The 19,031-nt window shown below is 42.1% G+C and overlaps 1 protein-coding gene across 2 annotated transcripts; it reads right to left on the bottom strand.

Annotated features, from left to right (window-relative positions):
* Positions 1-369: 369 nt before the first annotated feature.
* Positions 370-18,564, bottom strand: LOC133509898 (carbohydrate sulfotransferase 15-like). 2 transcript variants are annotated; one of them, XM_061837356.1, is made up of 8 exons: positions 18,261-18,562; positions 8,837-9,355; positions 7,618-7,960; positions 5,691-5,837; positions 4,109-4,265; positions 3,872-4,028; positions 3,097-3,244; positions 370-2,854 (listed from the first exon to the last, which is right to left on the bottom strand). In XM_061837356.1, exons 2-8 carry the CDS (start codon positions 9,293-9,295, stop codon positions 2,664-2,666), a joined length of 1,602 nt encoding a protein of 533 aa, XP_061693340.1. In that variant the 5' UTR covers positions 9,296-9,355; positions 18,261-18,562; the 3' UTR covers positions 370-2,663. The 2 variants fall into 2 exon arrangements, 1 of the variants encoding a protein (XP_061693340.1); XR_009797462.1 differs by lacking the exon at positions 370-2,854 and adding an exon at positions 3,330-3,504 and having other exon boundaries at positions 3,110-3,244; positions 18,261-18,564.
* Between the last annotated feature and the right edge of the window lie 467 nt (positions 18,565-19,031).

Here is a 19,031-nt window from a genome sequence, read left to right as displayed (position 1 = left end):
TCATATCATGCAGTCCGACTCCGATCCCCTTCAAACCCCCCGCTGTCCTGCATCCCACCCTGCTGGATTTAATTACGCTTAATGCATCATTTCCACACTCACTGGACACAGCATTAGGTACACGTTCACTCATCTAATGCCCTTTTAGAATCACTATTTATTATTCTTATGTCAAGGGAATCATGTTTTTGGGATCGCAGCATCCTTAAAACGTCAATTTTCTTTTTTTTTTTTTTGCAAACATGTATCCTGGTGAAAATGTGTAAGTGGACGCCAGAGACGTAATTCATGACTTCCTCTCATGCACACAACACGTGTGTTTGAGTTGTGTGTGAGCATTTTGGTAATGTGTATGAGTGTTTCAGCAATGTGTGTTTCACTTGCATGGGCGAGGAAATTTGAACCTGTCACAGAAGTACAGTGATGCCTCGGGTTCTTGACCACAATCCGTTCCAGAAAACAGTTCGAGAAGTGATTTGTTCGAAAACCGAATGTAATTACAATCAATGGAAAAACAAAATAATGCGTTCCAAGCCTAAAAATTTGGCTTTTTGAAGCATTTTTTTTTAGCTCATCCTGATAATAAACTGCATAGTAGAAATATGTGTATAGTTTAAATACTTTAAATAATAAAATAATTTCAGAAATGTATTTCCTTTTTTGCTTTAAATATATGCTTTAGTAGTAGAGTACGCTAGATTGGGAGTGGATTGCTGTATCTGTAGCGACTTGGACCCAAGCCTAGTAAACTTTTTTCATTAACAAAAGTGCAGAATAGCAACTGCTTGCGCCGCCCGCGATGTTATTTCCGAGTTTTTTCGGGGGGCGTTCAAAAAGACAATAACAAAACGCGTCATGGGTGAGTCAACTGTTTGTGCCGCACGCATTATGTTATTTCCGGGTTTTCCGGCGGCGTGGGAATTCACACAAAAGCGCGTCGTGGGTCGGCTGGTCTGGCCGCCCGGAATATGTTATTTCCGGGTTTTGTTGGGGGCGTTCAAGTGCCGATTTTTATTCGAAAACAGAAGCAAAAAAATCTTGAAATTTTCGTTTGAAAACGGGGATGTTCGAGAACTGAGGCTTTACTGTAGTTGTTTCAGTAGTGCCCGTAAGAACATTTCACTTCCTGGTGCGATGACGCTTGGACTGCACGTGTGAGTATTTCACTTGTGGGTGAAAGCCTTCCAGTTGCAATGAGCGCCTGATCGTTTCAGGAGCCTGTGAGGGTGAACCATTTTTGTTGAGTGTGAGGGCATTTAAATCATCTGTGTTTGTGCGTCAATAGTGTGTGAGCATTTTAGTATTGTGAGATCTTTTCAGCAGTGTGTGAGTTTTAGTAGTGTGTCTGAGTGAACCATTTTGGCCTGAGACCATTTCAGCAATGTGGAAGGGTAAACATTTTCAGCACTGTGAGTGTGCGGGTGAGAGAAAAAGGCTTTCAGTTGTGAGAGTGACAGCATTTAAGTATTGTATGTGATGGTGTGGCGGCACGGTTCTGAGGTCCCAGGTTAAATTCCGGGCCCGCCCGTGTGGAGTTTGCATGCTCACCCCGGCTTCCCTGTTGACAGCCGGGATAGGCTCCAGCACTCCCCGCGACACTTGTAAGGATAAGCGGCTAATAAAATGGATGGATGGATGGATGAGTGCGCTGGTGTTTCAGTAGTGTGTTAGACAATCATTCAGTAGTGCCTGAGAAGATTTCGCTCATGCATGAAAGTTTCTTACGTCTTTGAGAACATTTCAGTAGTGTACATTGTGTGTGTGACAGAAAGAGAGAGAGAGATTCAGTTGGTTGTGAGAACATTTCCGTGTCGTGTGAGAGTAGGTTTGAGGGTTTCGCTACTGAGTGACATTATTTCACTTCTGTGACAGCAACGCAGAAGCATGAACGTTTCACTCAGGCCATTAGAAAACACACGCAGTATACTATACAATAACACACATAAAAGGAACGTAAATGAGGAAAATCTTCATACAGTATTTAATTTCCGTAATTAGGTTTTACCCGAATTTAACCTGCACTGTCCAGTATGCAGGGCTTAATTTCACAGTCACACCAGATGAATTTTTGACTAAAAACTTATTGAAACGATTTCCAGCCATTGAAACGTTACAGCCCGCAACCCCCGTGAGGATAAGCAGCAAAAGAAAATGAATGGATGGATAGATGAAACTTTTTCGATTGTATCCCCCAAAATTAATTAATCATCCATGAATCGAATCTGCTACTATGAATTTTGAGCACCAATTAAATCGCATTGCTAAAACAAACAATTAAGTCCCTTGTAAATCCTGGAAATTCGATTCTAAGGAATCGTTTGTTTGCCTGCCTCCCTTAAAATTCTGTGTATCGATTCCTATGAAAGAAAAAAAAAACATCTTGATATTCATCTCAAGTTCGTACCAGTAGGCCAAAATTGGTACTGGAAGAGGAAAAAATATTACTCGTAGAACAGTTATCGTCTCACTAGTGAGGACAAAAGTAGGAAATGCAGATGGAGAGCTGGACATCAAGGATATCAAATAAATGTTCACCATCAAGTTGTATTGTTTGTCACCTTAATATTTGTAATTTTTTTTCAAGCATGGTAATACACAAATGAAATAAATAACAAGGAAAACACACACATTCACCCAAAGTGTCTTTTTCAAAGAGTCGGTAGTCATGTGTTACTCCAAAGGAAGTCCGAATTGTCCAGCACGCTGGCCAGCTTACGGTTGAACGGTCGGTGGAATTCCCACAGGAGGTCCAAAGTGGATGGCAGCATGGGACCCAGGCTCCTGTCGGCCGCACGCCGGGTATTGGACAACGGCCGCTCGGTCAGCGCCATCTCCACCTGCTCGGGAAAAGGACCTGACCGGAACATAGAACGGTTTAAGCCAGGACATCACAATATAGGAAGTAAAGATATGAATTTCATTTATACAGTACTTTTCATTGAGATTAGCAAAGTGCTTCACATAGTCAGAGATCACATTTCATACATAAAATACTGAATCACAGCATTTACACTACAGAGAACTCCCCAGTAAATAAAACAAAACTGAAAAATGGTCTCTGATTATTTCTCTGAACGACATTTCAGTTTTACCTACCTAAATTAAGAAAGTCGAACACCTTCTTTAAGGTCCCTTGAAGGTTTGCTGCGTAGTCCTCTAGCCGTAGAATCAGAATCTGCTCCCTGTGGAACACCGTCAGCCAGTCCAGCAGGAAGACGATATATATGCCCAGATTCAGCCTCACCTGCGTGGAGGCAAAACAAACAAACCTGATTAGGGACTCGGTTTGAGAAATCCATTCATCCATTTTCTTAGCCGCTTGTCCTCACAAGGGTTGCGGGGAGTGCTGGACCCTATCCCAGCTGTGGGAGGAACTGGAGTGCCCGGAGAAAACCCACGCAGGCACGAGGAGAACATGCAAACTCCACACAGGCGGGGCCGGGATCGAACCCAGGTCCTCAGAAATGTGAGGCCAACACTTTACCAGCTGATCCACCATGCTGCCTAGATTTGAGATATTCATTTTTAAAATGCTTGGAAAAGCTTTGGCCTCAAGCTGCACTGACAAGAAAGGTACGCCAGGGGGAACCAAAGTTCAGAACTAGCCACTGACAGGAAGTTAACAACAAACCCATCAGAATCAGATCTCTTAACTGTCTAGCATTGTTAATAATAATATTATCATCATCATCATTCAGCCCTTACAGAGCTCTGGATTAAAATTGTAAATAATGAATCATTTAATTATCATTCATAACAGGAAAACATCTCAGTATGATGCACTGCAACAGTACACCACAACCACAACGGGAACCATAACAGTACACAACCAAGCACAGTAAAGAGATGATATCAACGCAAAGATGCTGACCGGCATGGAGTTGGAGAGGCTGGTGCTGTACACGCAAGATCGAAGCGACCTTTCCGACAAGCAGGATTGGAAGAGCTGCACGGACTCCACCACCTTCTGATGGAAGTCCTCTGTCGACTTGTTTGCCACCTTGAAGTACAAGTAATCCGAGTACAACCTGCGCGGGGAAAACATTTCTCAAAGTGCATAAACTAAGGCGATGACGGCATAACACACAAGAGATGCTGTTGCTGTCACCTCTCCGTAGGGTCTCGTAACACGATGATGATTTTGGCGCCGGGCTGCACCGTGTGGATGAAGTCCTGGGCAAGGAATGGTGGCTCTGTCTCCGCCCTGTCACCATGGAGATAGCTCCACGCTTGGTTGTCCCACATCGTGGATGCGCTGGCTTCACCTTTAAAAGTCACTGACAGTCACTTTTGATATTAAAAATGCCTTGAGATACAATTTGAATCTTCTCTTCGATCATCTTTTGCCACTGAAATGAATGGAAAGGCTCTATTCCAGCGCATGTACAAAAAACTCAAAATATTATTTCTTTATTGTACTGTACAAAAACACTAACAACATTTACCCTCCAGATAATTTTCAGAAACACAAAAAGTGACTTGACAGAGGCCAGATGTTGTAAAAATTGCCGCCATACAGTGGAGAAGTATATGTATATCTCAAGTTTTTCCTCATATTTCAAGACAAAAATTCCACTAATCGATGGGTCATCTTTAAAAAAAAGAAAAAAAGTCATCAAGGCAAGCCAATAATATCTCAAGCCACAACTGTATTTGAAGGGTTGAAATATGACATATTCCGCATTAACCAATGGAGTATCACGTCAATGTTGTATTCATCATGTTACAGTATATTCAAACGAGGTGGCACGGCGGCGCAGCTGTAGAGCATTTGCCTCACAGTTCTGAGGACCGGGGTTCACACACACAAACACAAACTCCCACAGAAAAAAATGTTTTATGGATGAAAAGAAAAAAAATGTAAACAGATGATTTTCTGTGCCTCGTGATTGGCTGGCATCCAGCTCTGGGTGTACCCCGCCTCCTGCCCGAAGATAGCTACGATAGTCTCCAACACACTTATAAACCCTTGTGAGGATAAGCTCCCAAGATAATGGATAGTTGGATACATATTTTTCAATGAACATTGATAACATATGCAATTTGAAAGAAGGGGACTACATTTTCTACCCAAATAAATCTTGCACACTTGACATTGACATTTCATCCATCGTCTTTACTGCTTATCCTCACTAGGGTTTTTGGTTTGCTTGTGCTTATCCCAGCTGACTCTGGGTGAGAGGTGAGGTACACCCTAAATTGCTCGCTAGCCGAGCTGGTGCCTTGAGCCAAAATGAACGCCACACATTTCACTATAATGTGACTCCTCCCAGCCAATCAGAAAAAAAACAATACTTACAATGAAAATTTTAGAAAGTATAGAATATATGTCGAAAATGATTAGGAATTTTGACACGTTGTATGGAATTTTGATGACTACTCTTTGAAGAGTCAACTAGAGAATAAAGTCATTTTTATTAACTCAAATGTTGGACAGTTTTGACTCAAACTGGCACATTTGGGGATTTGTTCCACTGTAACCACGAAAATATTCACAATTTAATATGATTGCATTTCCATCTGCTTGCATCTGAGCCTCTTGAGCAGACAGTTGTAAAAAAAAAAAAAAAAAAGATCCATAAACTCTCAGTGCAACCTAAGACTTGCATGTACAGTGTGTACAAAGTTGATCACACCCCGGCCTCCCCACACACACACACCGACATCCATACACATTTTCACATGTTCACCTGTTATGAGTTGCACAAGACGGCGGCGGTCTCTGTGGGAATTTCCGCCGCTTGATCCTTGGATGTTGTACGCCGCCAAGTCAAACAGGTCCAGGTAATCTTCCACGGGAAAACTTTCCTGGAAGCCGTCTTTGAAGCGGATGTAACCTGGACAGACAACGCAAAAACCAGACATCAACATATAGACAGCCTGACCAATCCTGTTATTAATGTTGAAATAATAGTAAAGAATGCCCATGAGGTGGTAGGATTAGTCGAAAATTTTCTATAAAAGATGTTGGGCAGTACTAGCAAATTTTACAAGCTATTAGTAGCTGCATCAGGAGAGAAGCAGAAACAGCCTTTCAGTTTCACTTTTGACGGTCACAGGGTGCACTTACAATCACACCTAGGGGCAATTTAGAGTGTCCAATTAATGCTGCATGTTTTTGGGATGTGGAAGGAAACCGGAGTGCCCGGAGGAAACCCACACCGGCACGGGGTGAACATGCAAACTCCACAACGGCGTGTCCGGGATTGAACCCAGGACCTTAGTACTGTGAGGCCAATGCTTTCTAGCTAATCCACCGTGCCACCAGCTGAAAAACCATATCAATGAATTCAACCTGGCAACAACAATTTCACCAGCCGGTACCAAAGTAATTATTTCATTGCCTTGGTCTGAGCACACGTTTTCTCAGTAAAAAATGTATCTTAAAATTTCATTACATCCCATGTTTTTGATTTTTCAGAAATGTCGCATAAAAGGAGTACCATAATTCCCGGCCTACAGGGCACACCTGGTTATAAGCCTTGTTACACAGAAAGAGTTTAACTCTAGCGGCGCGCTAACGCTAGCACCGCATCACCGCATAAACCACAGGGTTGAAAGCGTGTGAAAAGAGTCACGGCTTGTAGGTCGGATTATACGGTATTTGTTTCGAGGCGAAAAGTGACGATTCACGTTACTGATGAGATTTGATCATCTGGCAAGGATGAGAGGAGCAAGCCTCATAAAATGGAAAGCGGTATTCAGTTGAGAGTCACATTATAACGTACCATAATATACTACAAAGTAACTTTAATCTCTACCAGATAGTTTTAAGATACTTTAACTCAAGTATCACTTTCAATTTCTGTTTTCTACACCAGTATCTGTACTTCTTAAAGGGCCACTGTCATGAAATGGGTGATTTTTAGTATGTTATTAAAGAAAAAAACGGCAGCCGGTGTGGTCCCATGCCTTTTTTCACCACAAAACGTGATTTTGACGTATATGTTTTTTTGTAACTCCCGTCATGAAAATCCTCTCGAGGGCTTTGTTTTCGAGATGAAACAGGAAGTGACATATGGGGCAGGAGCGCCCTCAAGCAGACTCGTTAGTTTCTATTAGTTTTACCTGTGGGAATGTAGCTCGTTGTTCCTTCGTGTTAGCAAAAACGTCGGCTTGTTGCATTGCTGGATATTGCTTGAACACTTGGGAGGATGGATTTACCCTTCATAAGTTTCCAAGAGACCCGGATCATTGTGAAAAATGGATTGCACACCCCCAAACTATTATTTTTTTCAGTAGCTGTTTGAATGTGATCTGCATAAACAAGTAATATTGCCCCGGTAAATTCACTCGGTTGTGAGATGTTCTCTTCTTCGAAAAGATCTTCCGTGTCTGAAGGGGTGTGTCCCACAGTAGGGGCCACAACGTGTTTTCAATGGCAAATGTCCGGGGTGACATCACGGACAGTAAATGCAGCAGATATGGCAACCACTTGGATGTCGAATGAGACTTCCACAGCTTTGCGCATGGATGACGCGTTCTCCGCTCAGATTTATTTTTTCGTGTAGACATTGTCATGACTAATATGTATTTTTCATTACAATATCTATTTGAGAATGTTTATAGGGATGACACTTGACCTTTAAGTGCAATGTGCAAGTACTTTTGGCTCACCAAAGCGCTTCCTAGTCCACCAGTGCGGCTCCTTCATGATGTTGAACTTGACGTCGGGGTGCAGCAACAGCCTGTGGAACAAGTCGGTGGTGCCGCATTTGGGCTGCCCGATGATGTAGAAGTAAGGCAGGCAGCGCAGGCGCGACAGCCCGCCGTCGTCGCGCCGGCGCGGCTGCAGCTGGAAGGCGGACGCCAGGCGGTCGCACACTCTCTTGAAGGTCTTGGAACGCAGAGCGAATAGGTTCCCCTTGTAGGGATCTCGGGTTTTTTCCACAGACAAGTCCTCGTACCAGCATGGGCTTTTAACTCCTGGCAGAAAGTGGCGAGGGATCGCAGAAAATAACTGTGCAGATAAGGAGGAGAGTATTTAAGGAGGTAAATATTTTTTCCAAAGAGATGGCTTTAAAATTAGAAGATAATTAATGAGAAAAATCATAAATAACAGAAAATATTAATGACAGTACATTGAAGTTAAATAAATTATTTTTAAATATTATGTTAAATTCTGTCATTGCAAGCATGAACAAATGATGGTGTGATATACATGAAATACAAATCTTTAAAAATTGGAAAATTTAACCAACAGTTTTCACCAGTTGCTAAATACCGTATTTTCCACACTATAAGGCGCACCGCATTATAAGGCGCACCTTCAATGAAAAAAAATTTCATATACAAGGCGAATAAAATAGATGCTAAGTAGAGGTTGGGGTTACGTAAGGCATCCATTAGATGGAGCTGCACTAAAGGCTCAATATTGATCCATATATAAGGCGCACCAGATTATAAAGCACACCATCGGCTTTTGAGAAAAACTAAAGGCTTTTTGGTGCACCTTATAGTGCGGAAATATGGTACTGAAAGTGTAATAAATGGGTGTGTCTTCTTTTTAGGAAGTTGCAACATCAACATATTTCCTTCTTTTGAAGATGTAAATATATACTGTAATAGTCCTTTGGGGGGGGGGGTGATAAGTGCAATCTGAACCAATCATTCACACAAACATTATCTTACAGTAATTCATTTTTTTGGAAATGAATGAATGATGGCGACGCATGGGATAGGATATCGTTAGCCGTGACTTTCTGCCATGCTGATGCTGTACGGAGAAGATGTGAGGCTATGGTGGAAGGTCGTTAAGACTTCTTTTCCCTTACCCGTTCTGAACGGGAACACAGTAAACCTCTACCAAGTTCAACATTTCTGAGAGAATACTCACATGGGAGTCGGTCCCAATGATGTCCTTCTCGTCAGGAACCCTCCTCGGTGGGTATTCCAGTTTGGAGCGGATCACCCTCACCAGCTGCTTCATGTCTATGACCGTCCTTTTCAAAGAGATGCTCGATGACACAGCTGCTCCTGACGTGGCATTGGCGGGGACGTCGGCGGCTTTGAGGTGATAGGGTGGGGGCGTCAGAAGGAGTCCTTTCTTGTCCCACGTCAGGACGTAGGAAGTCATGATGAGGAAAGTCAGAGTCAGACCAAGCAGGAAGACCACCACTTGGACTTTAGATAAGCTCCGTAGGTTCCCTCTGGACCACTTTCTACACACATTTACATGAGCGTGTGTGTGCCTGTCGTCCAAAAACGTCCTGATGGGCGTTTTGCCGCAATGTTCAACCGTAGATGCGATGTGGGGGTCCGACTGGGTGGTTCTGCCATGCTTGTACCCAAACATGGTGACCTGAAGCCGGCATGTGGAGCGAGAAGCTCATTGATACTCCAAGTCTTTGGATTTCTGTAAATTAGAAACACTTCTTAAAGGACAGGAAAAGCTCATATTAAGATTTACTCTCCCACGGAGCCGTTGCGTGTCAATGTGAAGCTTCCTAATTTTAACTATGAAATGTGCACACACGTGTGTGTGGTCGTTTTAACCTAAAAGACCAGCTTTCGAGGTCAGAATAACAGTTACGCTGTAATTCAACACTGAAAACACAACACCAATTCTCTGCGGACTCAAAGGGGCCGCGCAACAGCTTATTTTGTTAACCCCATGAGGATAATTGTGGCGATTATGAATCAACACACTTTACGTATTGACACAGGTGGCGAATCAGCGCTTAGGATAAAAAGTAAGAAAGCAGTCGTTTTACTTAAGCAACACTTCATTGGGAAATGTACTTTTTCTTTGCCTGTCATCGCACAGCAGAGGAGTGCTGGAGGTCAGCCAGGAAAACATGACATCACTTAGCATGTTCGCAGCTAGATTATTACGTATTGGCCAATCAGTTAAGCAAACAAGAGCATCTCACGAACGGACTCTTAGAGCAGAAGGAAGAAGTGATTTTAAAGTTACTATTAGAGCTGATTGGAATGCTCGCTATCACATTTAACACACATGAACTTCTTAGTTGAACAAGCACCAGTGATGTTTTGTTAACAAGGCTGCTTTGACAACTGTACGGTCAACTCTCGTAAATCATGGGGGTTGTTTTCCAGACCCACCCGCAATGGATGAAAAACTGTGATATCATTGATACCATATTAAGAAAAAAAAAACCTTTACCGCTCCCAAACACTTTCAAGGATGGGGAAATGTGAAATAGAAAAAGTAAAAGCAAAATTTCCACCTTTCCTTCAGTCCTGTAAATATCCATCCATTTTCTTAGCCGCTTACCCTCACAAGGGTCGCGGGGAGTGCTGGAGCCTATCCCAGCTGTCAACGGGCAGGAGGCGGGGTACACCCTGAACTGGTTGCCAGCCAATCACAGGGCACATAGAGACAAACAGCCGCACTCACAATCACACCTAGGGGCAATTTAGAGTGTCCAATTAATGTTGCATGTTTTTGGGATGTGGGAGGAAACCGGAGTGCCCGGAGAAAAAAATCTGCGGAATTCTGTGTTTGCTGTGGCCAACAGCAGCTCCTGTTTGTAAGTGTTTTATTGTTCTCGCAGATCAATAAACGGTTGCACCCACAACTGATGCTCTTGATTTCCCACGTGCCATGAGGGCATTACAGTAAGTATTATGGTAACCCCATAAAAAAATTGCCCAATAATTTAAAAAATAAATAAATGAATAAATAAAATAAAATCAGTGGAGCAGAAGTGCGTACAATGAACCGCCATATATCAGAGGAACACTCTTGCACACGTTCTCTGGTCTGATCCAGTTGACAAGTTTTTAAAACAACAGCAATGTCCCTCTTAGTTCTTTATTTTGTTCACACAAAAGCGACCACAAACCATATGATTTTGCTCTCTTCTCTTATTGTTTATAAGAATCTGGACAGGAAGATTTGTTAAACAGAAAAGTAAATAAAGCAGGAGGATTTTGCGGGAGGTCTCAGATTGGTTCTGTTGCTGTCCTTTGGTTTGCTGTGTTCACAGTTTCACACCTGCCCAACTGAGCTGCATCAAGCTGGAAAACCGACTCGGGTTTAAGTAAAACAAACTAAAACGTGTTAGTTTGAACACCGCCTCAAACAAGTGGTAACATACAAGTACCACTAAAGCACTGAATAACTAACTTGTGACAAAATTTCAAATATAACTTCATTACTTCATCGTTCTGTATTACATTTGAAACTACACTGTTCTGAAATATGACACGCTCATGTACGCCATTACAATGCAAGTCATTAATATGGTACTAATATAATTATATTGACATGCTCTCACAATATTTGTCCATTGGCGTTTGGTAACTTTACATAAAGGTACAATATTTAGAAGCCGTGACTTTTTTTCCACGCATGCTTTCAACCCTGTGGTTTATGCGGTGATGCGGCTAATTCATGCATTTTTGCTAATGGCCGCAAGGGGCACTTGAGCGGAAAAGGTAAGAGTGAGACCAGTGGAATATATGGGCCGAGGAAGTGACTTTTACCGGTCTGGCCCTGTTAGCGCTGCACTAGCATGTTACTGCCATGTCTCAGTGATTTTTACCAGTATGTTTTTTTTTTTTAACCGACCTTGTTAGCAAGGGGGTAGCATTAGCGCGGCGGCGCTAGTGTTAAACTCTCTGTAGACCGTCTTTCTTTGTAGATATCTTGTGTTTCAATGTGAGCACTTGCACCTTTTGCACAGCTGTGGCGTATGTGTGTACCAAATGGTATTTCCTTTACAAATGTACTGGGTGAGGCTTATAACAATGTGCGCTCTGTAGGCCGGGAATTACGGTAGTAACTATAATTTTGGTCCAATTTTGGATTTGGGCTACAGTCTTCTATTGTGTATTCACAACTCTGAAATTCACCAAGATTTTAATATTATTATAATTTTAATATTAATATAACCCTAACCCTAAATATACCCATTCTCTGTTTTTGAGCTAAGGAGAGAGCCCTATCTAATTCAAAAGTATTGCTCTGGAACCAGGTTGTCGCAACCTTGTGTTAAGGAACTATGTTGAAGTATGCGGAGGCGCTTCATTTACACACAATAGAGGCTCGTCTAATAAGAACAAAGTACTGTACTTTGCTGCTCTCCAGTGGCATTCATTTATAGGCAATTACAAATCTTTTAGGGAGGCTTTAGGTAGTTGGGGCTCAAATATTGATCGTGTATCACATCGGGAAATATTGTCAACTCCCACCAAAGCCAAAGAGATTCAAGTATGTGACAGGTTGTAACGAGTGAGGTCCTCTTTGGTTTTGACTTGTTTTCATAAAGTCTGCATGAGTGCCAACAGGCTGGATTGTGTGGGGGGAAAAAAAGTGCACATGTTCTAATAAAACAGCTCAGAGTCCTTGGATGTTTGTCAAACACCTTACTGGGCTTATCCCATCGGAGAAGTATTATGGTTCCCATTGAAAGAAATCTTAAACATTGATGAAATTAACTGACTCGACATACAAAAGCGAGTGTCAAATCAATTGACGTGCTTTTCAGAGGTACTTTGATTCCTAGCAGAATCCGTTACATTTACCCTGTACTGCCAAATTCTTGTCAGAGTGCCCACCGCTGATTGCAGAAACAACCTCCACTTCGCTCTGTTTAGCATCAACATTGTCACATGTACACTAGTGAGCTCCCACCAACGCCAGGGTCCTCTGTGACAATGCGCAGTTGCTTGACTCTCACGGAACGTAATATGTCTCGATGTTTATAGCTGCGTAAATACAGCGTGACTGCCTACGGGTGAGACTTGGCTGCGTCCCACTATTGGATAGAGAAAGCACAGCCACATAAGGAGGTTAAGACCAGTACACACATAGAGCTTTTTTTCTTACTTGTAAACAACGGTACACACATTCTGAACTGAAAATCGGGCCAAAAAGATTATCTTGAGCGATTGTAATGTGGGAAGTAAAAAGTGATGTTTACTCTATGATTTGTGGTTGGGCCTGAAAATTATACATGTGTAACCTGTTCAGTATTAACAATTGTGAACTTTGGTTTGGAAGACTTCAGATTTTTTTGGTTGTGTTTTGTTTAAGATGAAAATAGGAAAGTTGAAGATGAATCAACACATCATTGATGTTTTTGTCCCCCTCAAAGAGCAGCTGTTTATATTTTCTTAAACTCTTTATTCAATTACATTCTGATATCGGCCCAATTATCGGTGTGTGTGTAGCCCACTTTTGGAAGAATCTGTGTAAATGTGGACGTGAAGCAATCAAAAACTACTGTCGGAGGTTGAAAGACTAGTAGCAGCCTGAAAGGTTGAGAGTCAAATATAAAATTTCCATTTAGGGGGAATTAAGTCATACCAGTAAGGCTCTAATGACTGACTGTCACTGATGAATGACGATTGCGTCCCAGGAATCTGACCTCTCATAATCTGTTCAACGAACACAAACAAAAACAACAGACTTCTAAAAAAGCCAGAGTAATGTTAAACCTCTTGTACAAATATAACTTCTGTCTCGGGAAGCCCACCTTGACATATGGATCGCAGATGTGCTCCACGGTGTATTTTCACACGCGCCTAGGTGTGGATGTATGTGCACGTGTATGTTTTTCTTTAGCGGTGCTTTAAAGCCTTTGCGACATTAATAACAAGCAGACACCAGCTGAAGAGGTGTTCTACTGCACGAAAGAGGTGGCGTAATTGCAGGTAAAAGAGGGTCAGTAGTGTTTATCGCCACTATTTTGGGAGACAAATGGAGCGTTAGTCTAAACCACTTTATTTGGAGAAAGTGGGCAGACTGAATTGTTGGTTTTATTGTCTCATAGTGAATGAAAACTGCTACCAAGTGGTTTCTCCTTTGAAATAATGCAAATAAAACAGCGTCATGTATCCTGATTCTCTGTATGTGTGTGTTTTTAAACTGAAACATCAATGATTCATGAAACTAAAGGCTCAATTACTAAATAATTATAATAGCATCATTTCATTGGCCTCCAAAACTTCTGCTGGCAACTGGTCAGATACATTTTTCTATGGCAATTAATGGAAAAGCATCAAGCACTCAAACAGGCAGCATACCAGGAAAATTACAGTAGCCATCCCCATTGTCTGATCTACTTTTTTGGATTTCTTCTTTTTTTCCCATCCATCCATCTTCTACCGCTTCTCTGGGTCAGGTTGCGGGGGAAGTAGCTTCAGGAGGGATACCCAGACTTCCCTTTCCCCAGCCACTTGTTCCAGCTCTTCCGGAGGGATCCCGAGGGGTTCCCAAGCCAGCCGAGACAGATAGTCTCTCCGGCGTGTCCTGGGTCGTCCCCGGGGTCTCTTTCCGGTGGGACATCCCCGGAACACCTCACCAGGGAGGCGTCCGGGAGGCATCCGAATCAGATGCCCCAGCCACCTCATCTGGCTCCTCTCAATGCGGAGGAGCAGCGGCTTGACACTGAGCCCCTCCCGGGTGACTGAGCTTCTCACCCTATCTCTAAGGGAGAGTCCAGAGACTCTGCAGAGGAAACTCATTTCGGCCGCTTGTATCCAGGATCTTTTTCTTTCGGTCATGACCCACAGCTCATGCCCATAGGTGAGGGTAGGAACGTAGATCGACTGGTAAATTGAGAGCTTCGCCTTTCGACTGAGCTCCCTCTTTACCACAACGGACTGATACAAAGTCCGCATCACTGCAGATGCTGCACCGATCCGTCTGTCGATTTCCCGCTCTATTCTTCCCTCACTCGTGAACAAGACCCCAAGATACTTGAACTCCTCCACTTGGGGCAGGATCCCATCCCCGACCCGGAGAGGGCAAGCCACCCTTTTCCGACTGAGGACCATGGTCTTTCTGATTTGAAGGCAGTGATTCTCATCCCACATACTTCACATTCAGCTGCGAACCGCTCCAGTGAGAGTTTTTTTAAAATTTCCATATTAACTACTCTACATTTACTTAACTGCATATGTGACGAGCAACAGAATGTCTTGCTAGGCAGATTTTTTTGGGACACATGATTGTACCGCCCAAGCCCAATAAACAAGTAACATTTACAATGCTGCGTCCTTGACAATTTGGTTTAGGGGACTCTGCTGGTGGATAACACAATGGACTTACTTGCAGTTTGGTATGTGAAACACTACACTTCCAAATGGGCCAGGACTTTATATCATGTATTCATTTTATGTTTTGAAAGTGAAAGTGGTAGCAGTGCTAGAAGCTGGCACATGCCCGTTCTTGGTTTCATCTCACAGTGCACTGAGCTGTCAATTATGTTGCCAAAAAAAAAAAAACAAAAAAAAAAAAAACAAAAAAAAAAAAAACTTGTCAACACTCTGAGACGTGCAAGTTGAAATCCAGGGTGCACACATGACATGTAGTAGCTTGATCACGCTCTTTTCCTCAAATCCAATAGTGAGTCAACTGCCGCTCGTGGACTTGAAGAGACAACCCGACGTCTGTGAATGCACTAAGAGCCATGCACTGGCATAAAGTCGATGATGTCGTGAAATATTTATTCTCTAAAAACAGGAAGCAAAGCCAGTCTCTAATGTAATGGAGCCCGTGCAGTCAGTACCGACGGATCGAACTGATGGCGTGCGGTTGAAAGACTGTGGAAAGTTCTCCTTTGTCATGCTGTAATTTATGACATGTCAATCAAAAGAAGAAGCCAGATTGATCTTGAGTTAAAAAACACACAGGACGGCGCCTTCCTTAAAACAGGACTTAGCAATAACACATTTGAAATACCATCATGTGGAAATAGCAAAAGAATTCCAGGGAAAGCCATTAGCCATCGGGAAAATGACTTAATGGGAGCAGCGTGGAATGACGAATGCAGATAAGAATGGACGTGCGCAACAGTTTGTTTTGAATGTTGTAAACCCAACAAGTAAACAACACCGCTCTTCAAAAAAAGACGGTCGGAGGAGTTGCCAGAACACTAGCGCGATAGTGTCCTCCCACATTCTTGATGAAATTCTTCTCTGTAGTTTGTGGTGGACCCCCAGTCTAAACAGTCAGATAGGAGTCTCTCATCCTCCTTCCCATACTTGGAGCATTACCTCAAGATTTGAGGTTGCCAAAAGAAGCATGGTTTTCACATCTTGGGAAGTTCTTGCACTATTTCAAGGTGACGGGTGGGGGCTTGGTGGGACAACCTGAACTCTTCCTGCACATGCAGCAGACCAAAGAAACCACAAGCTAGCAGCTTGAGGGAGGTTAGTCTTGGGTGTGTGCAGTTGTGGTGCATCCACATAACACTTGTATCTGCTTCTGTTGATGAATATAGACCCATTTGCACTCAGCAGTATAGTTTGGTGGTCCAGTTTGGTAGCTGACTTTGTGAAGGATATTAAAATTGCCAACTTGAGGTCGAACTAAATATTGATATTGGGATGTATCAGATTGTTATTTCAAGGTACAGTATTGACACACCATCTCTGACATTCAAGTTACATTTGATTTTTAAATATCAATTCAGCACCTGAACAAAACATCCAATAAAATAGGGCTGGAACAATTAATAAGCATTCATTGATAAGCGCATTCATACATAAGCTGATATGGGAACAACTGGGACTCAGGTACTCTATTTGCTCTGTACATTTAATGCATCTTGGAGTGTTATCATTTTTTTTGGAATGTTTTAGTCATTCTACTTCACTGCTAATGGACTTATTTAACATTCATATCGACATATTTTTTTCACATAACTGAACTAGCCTGGGTTGAGAGGATTAAAGCGGGTAGACGGGTGCTGGGAATCATGCAGCAATAGAAGGAATCCGCCACTGTCGTCCAACACTCATATCTAAACAAAATGTCACACTAGATCAAACAGAAAAACAATGAGAAGGGCGAACTGTCGCATGCGTGAACATGAATATTTACAAGTTATCTGTTCACTCTAAATCACAAGCCGCAATGTTTGCAATTCACTCTCCGCTAGGCCAACACGTAATAACACTGACAGTGTGCAGCTGTTTAATGAGCTGAGGGTTATCTCTGAGGATTACAACGGAACACATACGCACACTCATTTAAAGAGCTTCTGCCAACATTCAAGGATTTCTAATCTCGCAACTGGCAAGAAGCGTTGATTTTTCATTTATTTAGATGCTATTGGGATCCTTTAGTACAGTCAACTGCCCGCTATGCGTAGGGGACCGTCCAGACACTCAAAATTAATTTGAATTGACAATATAAACTGTTTAAATCTGGGGGTCCACTGTATTCTTGTTAAATTACCATACAGTTCAGCGTTTCATATCTATGGAGACAAACTGCTTGGAGACACACTGTTCACTGTATGATGTAGAAAATTAGCCAGCAAATGACACTGTGTTCAATGTTTATCGGCAGGGCTTTTTTTTCCCCCCATCAAAATGCATTTTGTGTTTCCTACTGAGTAGCTAAATTAATGTGTATGAATAACATGACCCATAATCTTGCAAATCGTTGTTTACGGGATCATTTTCATTTCCAAATTTTTCTGGGGCAGTTATGATAAAGCCATAGAACTCTTACTAGCCACAAGTGATGGTACTGACCTGAAAAAAAAAAGCTTTTAAAATGCATTTTCTTTTCATGTAAAAGTTGTTTAGCCAGGAAGACCTCATTATTTACAAAAAAATATATATCTTAAAAGAGTCTCCTGGTCATAAAAAATAAAATAAAGATATCTTAACATTACAGCAACTTAATACATATGTGAAAAATGATGCCCTCTGAGCAACCCTCGCAGTCTCATGTTTGTGAAAGTTTATTTTTTTTCCCCCCAAATGAGGTTCTGAGTTTTTCCTTGCTTGATTATAGGGGTTTAGTTCGGGAGATGTAGTTAATTTTTGTCAAATGTGGGCCAGTGCAGACTTTTCAAAGTATTTTGTGATTAAAGGCTGCGCAAATAAACTTGATAGAAAGTCTTTATCGTCTTTTTAAAATGTCAACAATAAAAAAAACTTTTGAAAATAACATAACAACAATAACGAAAGAAGTAAACAAACAAAAAACAGAAAAAGTCAATAATAGTAAATTTGACAGGGCAAGTTAAAACATTTTAGACAATCTCACAATAAACCAACCTTGTAAAAATAGTGTGTCCTTTAAAGCTACATTGTAATTAAGTTATAAAATTGTTATCATGAATGAGAATACCATTCAAATGAACAAATAATATACAAGACTGTAGGAATACTACTGTAGCAATCTTGCCCCCCACCCCATATTAAACGCCAAAAATCATTTCAGTGATATCAAACATATAAATCTCATTTGATAAAATTCCCAAATATACAATAACATAATACTTTAATCAAATATTTTACATCAAAAAAAAAAAAACCTTAATACTTACAGTGGAGTGGTTTCCCAGACATGCTCAATCAATCACAGCGAGTCATGCTAATTCAAAGGTGAGAAAAAAGAGGACGGGACGGGACAGGTGCCTGTCTGCTTGCCTGCTTGCCTGCCTGCGTGGGATAAGAGTGCGTGTGGAGCGCGCGCTGTGCTCATGGTCGGCTTCAGCGGAACAAATGAGAGACTTTCCGCTGCCCTCGGGCTTCAGCTGACTGTTGGGAGTGAGGGGCGGCGCGCCGACGCGCAAATCTGCCGGCACTCATCCCACGACCGAGATGCGGGATCGATTAGGTGTGGCCTGTCCTTCCCCACAATCCACCGCGCGGGCTGGCGGAATTGGCGGCAAGGTTAGTCGCCTTCGACCATTTTGAAACTTGACATCGATTACTTCAAATGTGCCTTCCTTTGAATTTCATTTCGCCTTCATTCGTGGACAAATGATTGTACGTTTTATTCGTCAGACCAGGATAAATAGTTATTTTAATGTTAATTTTTAATGTAAACTTCTCCATTAACGCCCTTAAAGCAAAAATTGCATCAGTGGTATTCTTTCTGGGGATGTAACCATATAGTTGCTCGCAAATACTCCCTTATGTCCCGAGTCTAGCCTTTAGCACTCTTTCCCATAACTTCATTGTGCCTGCCATCACCTTAATTCCTCAAATTTTCCCCACAGCTCTGCACATGGCCCTTGTCCTTAAAAATGGGCACCAGGTCACTTTTCCTCCACAGTCTGTTGAAAAACTTCACAGCCACCTCTTCTAAATGC

Source organism: Syngnathoides biaculeatus, chromosome 12 (genome assembly GCF_019802595.1).
Source record: "Syngnathoides biaculeatus isolate LvHL_M chromosome 12, ASM1980259v1, whole genome shotgun sequence".
NCBI lineage: Eukaryota > Metazoa > Chordata > Actinopteri > Syngnathiformes > Syngnathidae > Syngnathoides > Syngnathoides biaculeatus.
This window is presented reverse-complemented; position numbering and strand designations above follow the sequence as displayed.

Coding starts and splice junctions, on each gene's coding strand:
- LOC133509898 (XM_061837356.1), bottom strand. CDS start 9,295: ATGTTTGGGTACAAGCATGGCAGAACCACCCAGTCGGACCCCCACATC. Junction 7,961..8,836: donor TCATTGGGACCGACTCCCAT/GTGAGTATTCTC, acceptor TTATCTGCACAG/TTATTTTCTGCGATCCCTCG. Junction 4,266..5,690: donor TCTTGTGCAACTCATAACAG/GTGAACATGTGA, acceptor TGACTTTTAAAG/GTGAAGCCAGCGCATCCACG.